The sequence below is a fragment of the Alligator sinensis genome, unplaced genomic scaffold (genome assembly GCF_000455745.1).
Source record: "Alligator sinensis unplaced genomic scaffold, ASM45574v1 scaffold650_1, whole genome shotgun sequence".
Classification (NCBI taxonomy): domain Eukaryota; kingdom Metazoa; phylum Chordata; order Crocodylia; family Alligatoridae; genus Alligator; species Alligator sinensis.
In genome coordinates this window covers 380,087-391,428 of record NW_005842674.1, presented here as the reverse complement: position 1 = coordinate 391,428, position 11,342 = coordinate 380,087, and the positions used below count along the sequence as shown (strand labels likewise).

Here is an 11,342-nt window from a genome sequence, read left to right as displayed (position 1 = left end):
GGAGACTTATTGAGGGGTGGGTCTAAATTATGCCAAGGAGGCCCCTTAGGTCGGTGGACTAATGGAGGCTTCCTAATAAGCCCCTGACTTGGGGAAGTGCCCCAAGTGCTTGTATTGGGTCTAGTACCCATTGGACGATCAGGCCTGTGTTTTCCAAGGTGCGCAGAGCCAGAAGTGAGTCCAGAGCCTGGGATGGTGGCAGCGGGAACCCCAGGCTAGCGGGTGTGCTCCAGGGAAGGGGTCGGCCGGACGGGAGGCACCCTAAGGGAGGCACTCGGAGCCTGGAAGGTGGTCGGGAGCAGGGAGGTGGGTGGCTCAACGCAGGAGCGCCCCCTACTGGCCCGCCACACATGTAAAGAGCACCAAGCTCATAAGTCTGTAAAGGGGAAAGGACAGGGGGAGTGGGCAGGGGCAGGGGTGAATGGGGACCCAGGCCTGGGGTGAGTCATGCAACGCTGACAGAGCCATAGGCAGCTGTCTGTCTGTGTGCATGTATCTGTCTGCCCCTCACTGCCAAGCAACAACCCCCCCAGCCCTGCTGCTGCCCCTCACTCATGACCCACAGTACCCCACCTCCTGCCAGGGTGTGTGGGAAGGGAACAGTACTCTCCCTGGGCTCCAAACTCCATACACATACCCAGGTAATTCAGTGAGCAAGGACTAATGAGAGGTAGCTTGTTGTATGCCTGAAGTTATCCAATGCTTTTAGGAATTCATTTGACCTTACTGCATCCTAGAAGACCACATCTTTGACACACTGTACCAGGAGACTGCTTGAGCTTACTCCTGGAATTGTCCTATCTTGTCCCCAGTAGCACTAGTTCACAGTCTCCTAAGGTAAATATAGCCCATCCTTCCCTTTACTGTTATCTGTTTGTGAGTCTTGTACGGACCTTTAGTAGATACTAGTGTAAGTAATAGGAATTAAAGTACTGTGTTTAATATAGTAAGTTGTTCAAATTATGTAATAGATTTTATAGTTTTCCAGTTGTTGTTACATTTAATAAACCATCATTGTTCATTTTCATTTCAGTTTAAAATCGTGTTTGAGAAGCTTCTTTATCTAATTATATCTGATTTCCTTACAAAGTAGTCTGAGCATCCACATGATAGATGCTGGAGGTTGGACTATGCTCATTAGCCCTTGCTCACCGAATTACTTATCAGCTGGTGGGCTTATTTGCATAAATTCCTAGTTACCTGTTGTATTCCAACAGAACCTCCCAAAATGCCTCTACACATCAACAAGGAACATAAACTGACATCCAGCTACCTACCTTCTAGCCAGGCCCATGCTGACCCTCATCAAGTCATCATATACACCTCTGCTTTTTTTAAAAAAAAGCTTCCCTCAAAAGAACTGGGCACTGGCTGAAGCCCAGGCTGGAGATGGGGACTGGGCGGTGCCAATCCTCCTGCCGGGACCAACCCTGAAGGGTCCTGGCGAGAGGGTCTTGGCCCTGTGCTCAGGGTCAGATCAATGTTACATTTGGGGTCAGGAAGGAATTTTACTCCCTAGTCAGCCTGGAAGGGTTTTGCCTTCCTCTGTAATGGGGACATGGCCCTCTTTCTGGGATCACTCAAGCACATTTTAATAACTGTTGCATCAGCAAGACATTAGCAGCTGTTGTCCCCTTGCAGGGTCAGGGTGTGTCATCATGTGTTGTGTCAAGGGTGACTAAGTAGTTTTGCTAAGAAGTTGGACAATGGATTTTTCTGGGATGGTTTGGACAGGCAACAGGCAGGGGGCTGGACTAAACGGCTGCCTATACATGTGCTCAGGGAGGGGAGGGTCCACTTGAATTCGAGCAGTTCTTGGACAGCCACTTTAATTAAAACAGCTCACTGTCATGTGTATTAAGCCCCACAGCATTTCATAGTGGCTGCAGGATGCTTTATCTAAAGCTCATTCGATGAGGTTTAGATAAAGTACCCCCATGGCCAGTCTGAAATGTGCAGGGACTTAACACACATGATCATGAGGCAATGCTGGAGCATTCTACCCAAAACACAGAGTGCTGAGAAGTGTTCTAATTAGAACATGAATGCCCGTGTCTATAGGCCCCCAATGACGTCTCAACTTCCCTTCCAGCCTGACGTCTGTATGATTCTATGATTCCTAAATTACACCCACAGACCACCCCCATCCCCAGAATGGCTAGCATGCATCTATTTCCCAGTTTCCAGTGAATCTCCAGTTTAAATACCAGCGGGGTCAGAACTGGCTCAAAGCAGATGGAACAAGGAGTCAGTAATGGGACTGGTTTTGTCTGGGGCCTGTGGGATGCTGCCATCTCTCGCCTGCAACCTGGACCAACCTGACCACACCTAGGACACCAAAGATGCTTTTACATATTTCACCCCTTGCTTTACTGGTGCTACAGATACAAGAGGCAGCCCAGATGCTTCATGTTACTGATCCCAGGAGAAGGCAACACAACACTCAAATGAGTGGTTCTATCAGTCTGGAGAATCATCTCAAGGGGTCAGAGGACAAACCTAACAATGCAAACTGCAGAACAACTGAGTGGCTCACTCCTACCTTCATAATACGGCTGGAGATCATTCTGGATGGAGAGTGGAAGGGACTGGTAGACTTCTGCCTTGCTCTTGAGGATTTCTCCATCAAGAGAATTCAGGATGACATTTGTCTGCAAGAATCAATGTAAAATATGTGCCATTTCTCACATCAATTATCAGTATTTGTCATTACCACCTCACTGTCAAGGCAAACAGGTCTCAGTAAAGACTCTGGAGGAGGAAAGCCAGTGAGAGATGCAGGCAGGGCAAGGAGCTTCTTGGCTCCTCCCTGCATTAAGGTGGACAAGGTTTTTTTAAGATCACAGATGAGATAAAAACATGTGAGCAGCAACCACCCATGCATTCCACAAGCCTTTCCCCAGTCTAAAGTTTGCACCATACATGAGCCCTCCTAACCAACTTCTGAGTTCCCAGCTCTTCGGCCCCATGGCCCCAGGTTCCTGTGTGATATCTCTAACTGGGGTAGAAGACCTTGAATTGATGATGGATTTATCACTTCTGCCCCCCAGTTTCCCTTCTTGACCAATCCAGGCTGTCCAGCACCTGACCCGGGTGTCCAGAACTATGATCCCCAGATCTGTTAAAGGGTATTTACCATTGTTAGGTAAGCAAGAGGTTGTTGGACTCAAGTGCATGATGTCCTCAGCCAGCCTGAGGTCCCAGTTACTTTTCACTTGTATCAGGCATTTGAATTGTACCCCTGATAGTTCACTTGGGATCAGCCCTGAGGACACTGCTCCAGCAATATAGTGGCATGGATTCAGTGCAAAAAGTGTGCACTATCCTAAAGCTTGGGCCTGGGTCATGTTTAATCCTTGCTTTTATTTCAGCCAGACTTAGTTTCTTTGCCATAGCTAGAGACTTGATGCTGGATTATCTTCAAGCTCAAGCAGTGCAAGGCAGCTGGCAACACTCGTGCTATATGAGAACCTCTCAGCAGCAAAAAGGCAGTTTCATTGAATGCAAACACCCCAAGTCCCCAGCCCTTTGTCTTGTGCTTGGTAGTCTGTGGCTAGCTGGATGACCCCACTGGAGTGGTTACTGCCAGCATAATTTAAAGCAGATATTAAGATGTTGTAAATTATGCCCTGAAAATGGGGATGTCATCAATGTTCATCAACAACCTGCAAAATGAGATGGACTGCACCCCCAGCAAGTTTGCAGATGACACCAAGCTAGGAGGAGTAGTGGATAAGCTGAAGGGTAGGGCTAGGATTTAGAGAGACCTCAACAAATTGGATAATTGAACCAAAAGAAATCTCATGAGGTTCAATAAGGACAAATGCAAAGCCCTGTACTTACAAGCCCATGCACTGGTACTACAGGCTGGGGACCAGCTGTCTAAGTCCCCAGGTTGCAAAAAAGGACCTGGGGGTTACAGTGGACAATAAATGGGATAGGAGTCAACAGTGTGCCCTTATTGCCAAGAAGGTCAAGAGCATACTGAGCTGCATTAGCAGGAGGGTTTCCAGCAGATGGAGGGCAATGGCTCTTCCCCTCTATTCACCACTGGGGAGGCCACATCTGCAGTCCTGTGTCCAGTTGTGGGGCCCCCACTACAGAAAGGATGTGGACAAACTGGAGGGAGTCTAGTGAAGGGCAATGAAAATGGTTGTGGGGCTGGGGGACAGGACTGGTGAGGAGAGGCTGAGGGAACTGGGCTGATTTGGTCTGGAGAAGAGAAAACTGAAGTGGGGTTTAACAGCAGCCTTCAACTCCCTGCAGGCGGGCTGCAAAGAGGATGGAGCTGGACTGGTCTCAGTGGGGGCAGACGACAGAACAAGGAGCAATGGGCTCAAGCTGCAACAGGGGAAGCTGAGGTTGGATATTAGGAAAAACTTTCTCACTAGTAGGAGAGTGGTGAAGCACTGGAACAGATAATCCAGGGAGGTGGTGGACTCTCCATCCTTGGAGGTGTTGAAGCCCCGGCTAGACAAAGCCTTGGCTGGGTTGATGTAGTTGGGGCTGGTCCTGCTTTGAGCAGGGGTTGGACTAGGTGTGACCTCCTGAGGCCCTTCACACCCTCATTGTCTGTGATTCTGTTTCCCTCTCCTCGGTAATAACTGCTACATACTGTGTGTACTGGGAACAAGGTAGAATTCTTCACATCCCCTCTCCTGTCTGAGGTCATCCCAGGTGTTCATCACAGACAGCAGGAGCCTTCATGGTAGAGTCTTCATAACTTTAACCACATTCTCCTTGAAATTCCTCTCCCCTTGTTGTTCCCTACTTAGACTTGCCCTGCAGTCTCCTCAGCCCCCGCCCAGCAGGGGAGCAGGACAGCAGGCATCTCGTGGCCTGGGCTGCAGCTGGCAGTACAAAGTGGTCCCCACTGGGCCACTGGCCTGGTCTCCTCCCTCTGAACATGCACTTACTTCTTGCACAAGGAAGTCAAGCCGACTACTATCAGCCATTGATTTCTTCTTTCCACCCTCCTTGAATTTCTCCTGCACGCTGCACCTGAATGTCTCAAGGCAACCTTTCAGTGTGGCTCGGGTGCCTGCTTGGTCCCTATTGGGATAATAAAACACATATCATGAAAAGGACAATCAGCTTCCCCCACTACCACACTTTGCACAGCTGATGGGGAGGCTCTTCAGCCTGGAAAAGCGCAGGCTCAGGGGCGATCTGGGGGCCACGTATAAGTTTATTAGGGGTGCTCACCAGGATCTAGGGGAACGTTTGTTCACCAGAGCACCCCAATGGATGACAAGATCAAATGGTCACAAACTCCACCACGACTGATTCAGGCTGGACATAAGGAAGAACTTCTCTACTGTCCGAGTTCCCAAGGTCTGGAATAGACTGCCACCAGAGGTGGTTCAAGCGCCTACATTGAACACCTTCAAGACACTTTTGGATGTTTATCTTGCTGGGATCCTATGATCCCTGCTGACTTCCTGCATTGGGCAGGGGGCTGGACTTGATGATCCTCCAGAGTCCCTTCCAGCCCTAATGTCTATGAAATCTATGAAATATGATCCTGAACAATCTTTTCAAAGACCTTTCCAAGGATGGAGGTGAGACTGACTGGCCTATAATTACTTAGATCCTCCTTCCTCCCCTTCTTGAAAATAGGGACCACATTGGCCCTTTTCCGGTCCTCTGAAACCTGACCTGAGCGCCACGAGCACTCAACCAGCCATGCCAGTAGTTCTGCTATGACACCGGCCAATTCCTTCAGTGCCCTTGGATGAAGCTCACCCGGGCCTGCTGATTTGGACACATCCAGTCCATCCAAGTGACTCTGCACCAAGTCAGCATTGACAGTTGGTGAGCTGGTGTCCCTCTGATGCCCATCTAGGAACCCATTAGAAGACTTATCTGGAGCCCTGTTCAGGAACACTGAGGCTAAAAACTCATTGAATAGCTCAGCCGTGTCCTCCCGCTCTGTCACTAATTGCTCCTGCTTGTTCAGTAGGGGTCCTATGCCACCTTGCACCTTCTTGTTACTCCCTGCATACCTAAAAAAGGATTTTTGTTGTCTTTAATTTGTGTTGCCAGCCTTAGCTCTGTAGTTGCTTTAGCCTTTCTAACTGCCTCCCTGCAAGTGTGGGTCAAGTAGGTATATCCCTCCTTGGTAGCTTCCCCCTGCTTCCACTGCCTATATGCCTCCTTTTTTGCCCTTAGACTCCTCTGAATTTCCCTGTTTAGCCAAGGAAGATTTTGGCCCCTTTCTCCCCTACATTTGTAATCCTGACAAATGCTGGAGAACCAACATAAACAGGTGAATCAGGGTAGAGACTATTCTCTACAGTGATAATGCTAGTCCCATTGTAATGGGCTTGGGGAGATGACAGGGATCCCACAGGCCTGACCTACCCCTGTAAGCCAGGGAACTGAGAGCTAATGAGCACAGCCTCGATGGCAAGTCAGGCTCTCTGCCGTCAGGGCAGAACAGGGTCTCTCTCACCTGAAGATGGCTCCAAATATTGGGTTGATTTTTTCATAGATGGGTCGAGCCAGGTCATTGTTGATGTCTAAACGAGCAAAGGTGCGGGACACGTACATGCCATTTTTCTGGCACAAGGCTTTCAGGGTCCTGTGATAACCTCGTTTTCCACTGGTTCGCTACATCATTGGAAACACGGCCGTGATGAAGTGGGTGTGATAGGGATCAGAAAGACAATGGGGTGGGGAGGAGGAGGAAGAGAGAATGACTGCACTATGTAGCACCCCAAAACTCCCATCAAGGGTCAAAGTTCCACTGTGCCTGAGTTTCCGACCATTGCCCCAAAGACTTTCTCCAATAACTGCTTCATACAAAATGCATAAACAGTGCTTTGAATGGAAACCATTTTATCTGCAGAGTCATGATCACTCTTGTTCTTTCTCCATCCCCCTCCACCCCCAACTCTCTGTCCCAATAAATCTTTCATTCTTTTATCCAATGTGGAACAGCTTGAAAAGCACAGGGAGGATGCGCTCCCTCAACCCATCCTGCTCCACAAGAGTCTACCACACTCTTCTGGGAGGTGGGAGATGTGAGTTTAAAGACCTTCAGGCAGAAGAGGAACTAGACCCAAGTCTCCCATCCACCCCTGAGCAATGTGCAAAGGGAAGGCAGGCAGTGGCTCCTTCCCCCGCTTCTGTGTTCTGGAAGGAAATCAGCAGCTCCTAATGCATATTGCAGACAGTCTGCTTCTTTACTTGTAATGTGAAAAAGCCTAACTGGGGAGACCATCATCCCACCTCTTTGTCCTGGGCTCTACGAATCTTTGTCCCGCTTGCTCAGGAAGTCTGGTTCTACCCACTGAAAGCATGTAAAAGCAGTAAAACTTTATAACATTGCACAAATTGCTTCTACTCTATATCAGTCTATGAGTTTGCATGTCTATCTCCTAGGTTTTTATCTAAAGTTTCCCCATGAATTTTCAAGCTTTTTTTTTTTAATTATCAATTTTAATGAGGTATAGGGTATAGAAGCTGGTGGGAACTGCTGGGCAGAGGATGCCAAGGAAAGTCAAGAGTATGCTACTCACATTTAGGATCCCATCGACAATGTTCTGGTGTGATTTTTTTGCTATCTGTATGCCATCCTTAAGAGGTTGCTCTATCTGAGCAAAACATTTCTCAACCTCCTTCTCCAATTCATTAATTCCCTTCATCACAAAGGTTTCCAAGTTGTTCTGCTGAAGTTTCCAGCTCTGGAATGGCAGAGAAGCACAAGACATCACTCAGCAGCTGGTGCCTGGTGGCAGCAAACAGATTCCAGGATTTCTTTCCTCTAGGAGTGTGATCCAGGCACAGGTTGGTTCAGCTCACTCATGGAAGCCTCTTAAAAACACCAGGTTGCTGAAAGAGGGGTTTAAACCCACTTGTTAGGTGGTACCCATCCTCCTTTTCTCCCCCAGTGATGAACTTCCAACAGTGCTCCACCGGGAGTTAGTGCCTGGGTGTGATGTCACCAGAGAGGGTGGAAATGACCAATCAAATCATGGTCTTGGAAAAATGTAGGTGCATCTGCTGTAGAGGAAATGATGCATTCTTCACATGAATGCCATTTCACAGGGACTGCCCACAGAGCAAGCAACAGTGTAGAAAGGTTGCAGGGATTTCTACCAGTCACCAGGCTTGTTCTGGGGGCAGAATTCAACTCTGGTCTTTCAGTATCAAAAACACAGGCTCAATCCTTTGCATCAATTCAAGCTAAAGAACAATCTAATTAGCTTTCAGCAGCATGGGGTCTATGATACACAAGTGAGCAGTTGTCTCTCTTTCCAATGAATGGCACAAAATGACAAAATTCAAGATCCTGGGGTGGAGAGGGGGGTGAAGAAGGAGACCTGCAGAATAAGGATGATGGAGTTCAGAAAATCAAACCGTGGGAAAAAGCAGTCCAAGAGAGCTGATTGTATTTTAAGGAGACTCTCTTAAGAGCACAGGGGATGCAATGAAGGAGTGAGAAGTGCAACAGGAGACCAGCCTGGCTAGACAGTGATCTCTGCAAGAGGCTGAAACTCAAAAGGGAATCCTACAAAAAGTGGAAACTTGGTCATAGTACTAGGGAAGAGTACAATTGTATCACATGGAAGATATTGAATTTTACCCAATTTTTTACATGAAATGTTCATAATTTGACAAGGAATAAGCAAGTTTGACCACCTGAAGCCTGAGACCCTGCTCCTGCCTTTGTTCAAGGTAATTTGCATCATCACAGAGTGCAGAGACATCTTACCAAATAAGAAATGCCAGCCCAGAAGAGCATCCATCTTTACTCCCCTGTGAAATATGAAATACCACAACCAGAAGAAAATATGACTACATCCTGCTTACCACCAAACAACTTTGAGGTAAACAGCCTGTTCCAACTTTTCTTTGAGCTTAATCTGCATATAAAATGAACTGTTTCAAACAGATTTTCCCACACCTTCAACTCTCCTGTGAAATATGAACTTTCATTTCTACCCAGAAGAACTTTTACAATCCTGTCTCCTATGCCTAAAGAAGGGTGCTTGTGCCCAAAAGCTTTCAATTAAAGATTTTTTTTGCAAAAATCTAGTTGGTCTAATAAAAGATATCACCTCTACCACGAGTTTTGATTTCATAGAATCACATGGGCATACAGGGAGAAAAAGAGGAAGACCAAGGCACCATTTGAGATACAGCTGGAAAGGAACATAAAAAGCAATTAAAAAAAAGGAGTCTACAGGTATATCAAGAATAAGAGGAAGAATAGAGACACTGTAGCTCCATTAAGAAATGAGGAAGGCAATCTAGCCACAAACAATGCAGAGAAAGCTGAAATATTTCATTTCTATATTGGAATTTTCTACTTCTGTCTTCATAAATAGGGGAAGCTACCACAAGATGAGTACAATTGGTAGCAGATATATGGAAGATGACAACCAGCCTACAGCAGCCTTCCCTCTAAGCTGTGCAGCATGTGCAGCTGTGCAGATGCACCTGGCAGAGTGGCATGAGCACACCTGCACAGCCACGCATGCCATACAGCTTAGAGGGAACGCTGGCCTACAGTAGTAGAAGAACAGGTTAGGGATTACTTAGTGAAGCTAAATATTTTCAAAATCATCACGGCTGGATGGAATGCACCCCATGGTACTGAAGGAACTGGCTGAGGTAATTTTGGAGCCATTGGCTATCCTCTTTGAAAATTCCTGGAGGTCAGGTGAGGCCTCAGGTGACTGGAAAAGGGCAAATATAGTGCCCATCTTTAAGAAAGGGAAGAAGGAGGATCCAGGAAACTTCAGACTAGTCAGTCTAACCACTATACCCAGAAAGATCATGGAGTAGGTCCTCAAGGAATCCATAATGAAGCCCCTAGACCAGTGGTTTTCAACCTTTCATTTGTGGACCCCTAAAAAATTGCAAAAGCAGGTGTGGATCCCTTTGAATTGTAAGCATGGGTATTCACATTCTTCTGATTGATCATAGTCATCTTTTGTGGACCCCCTAGACATAATAGGTGGACCCCAAGGGGTCTGTGGATCAAAGGCTGAAAATGACTGCCCTAGAGGAGAACGAGGTGATCAGGAACAGTCAGCCTGGGGAATTTAGACAACCCACTCATGTCTGACCAAACTGATTTCCTTCTATGATAAGGTGACAGGCTATCTGGATGGGGAAGAGCAATGGAAGTGATAAGTCTTGACTTGTGCAAGGTTTTCGACACTCTCCCACAATATTCTCATTAACAAGCTAAGGAAATACAGACCAGATTAAAGCACTGTAAGGTGAGTATGTAACTGGATGGATGATCATACTCGACAAGTAGTCCTCAATGGCTCAATGTCAAGCTGGGAGGAGGTATCAAGGGCGGTTCCATAGGGTTCTCCACCTGGGTCCAATACTGTTCAACATCTTAATTAATGGTTTGGATGATGGGATCAAGTGTATGCTTAGCAAAATTGCAGACAGAACCAAGTTTGATGGAATGCACAGACCCCTGAAGGCAGATCTAGAATCCAGAATGACCTGGACAATTTGGAGAAATGCTCCACAATCAATGTGATTGTGGACCATAAACTCCAGGAAGGAGTTTAGGGTCCAACGGCCATATGGTTCAATGGCCATAAACTCCAGGAAGGCCGATTTAGACTAGACATCAGAAAAAAGTGCTTTACAGTGTGTGAGTTCAGGGTCTGGAACAAACTCCCCCCAGAGGTGGTGCAAGCACCTACTCTGGACTCTTTCAAAAAACAGGTGGATATAGTTCTTGCTGGGGCCACATGATCCCAGCTGACTTCCCATCTATGGCAGGGGGGCTGGACCTGATGATCTCATGAGGTCCCTTTCAGCCCCTAATGTCTATGAAATCTATGAGATGAGTCAACAAGGACAATTGAAAAGTACTGCACTTGGGATGGAATAACGGCTTGCACAAATACAGCCTGGGGAATGACCAGCTCGGCTGCAGTACTGCAGAGAAGGACCTGGGCGTTACAGTGGACCAGAAGCTGAATAAGAGCCCACAATGAACTCCTGTTGCAAAAAAGGTCAGAAGCACTCTGAGTTGTATTAACAGGGTGTTGCTTACAAATCAAGGGAAGTGATTCTTCTCTTCTATCCAACGCTGACGAGGCCTCACCTGGAGTCCTATGTCCAGTTTTGGGCCCCGTTCATTACAAAGCCTGTGGACAGTTTGGAAAGAGTCAAGGACAGAGCAAAAAAATGATCAGGGGCCTTGGAGGCAAGATTTATGAGGAAAGGCTGAAAGAGCTAGCGTTATTTAGTCTGGAGAAGAGAAGACTGATGGGGTAATTTCATAACATGCTCCAAATCCCCAAAGGGCAAGTATGGAGAGGATGGAGTTAGGTCATAGAAGGCAGGACTAGTAGAAA

General features: G+C 47.1%; 1 protein-coding gene across 2 annotated transcripts in view; it reads right to left on the bottom strand.

Moving 5' to 3' along the window:
* LOC102381178 (nuclear GTPase SLIP-GC-like) overlaps window positions 1–11,342 on the bottom strand; it is a 62,264-nt gene that overhangs the window by 13,670 nt on the left and 37,252 nt on the right. For both annotated transcript variants that reach the window (XM_006033898.2, XM_025215786.1), the window contains exons 13-16: window positions 7,524–7,688; window positions 6,455–6,612; window positions 4,917–5,052; window positions 2,543–2,651 (exon numbers count right to left, since the gene is read on the bottom strand). In XM_006033898.2, coding sequence (XP_006033960.2) covers window positions 2,543–2,651; window positions 4,917–5,052; window positions 6,455–6,612; window positions 7,524–7,688 — 568 coding nt within the window. The remainder of the gene's footprint in view (window positions 1–2,542; window positions 2,652–4,916; window positions 5,053–6,454; window positions 6,613–7,523; window positions 7,689–11,342) is intronic.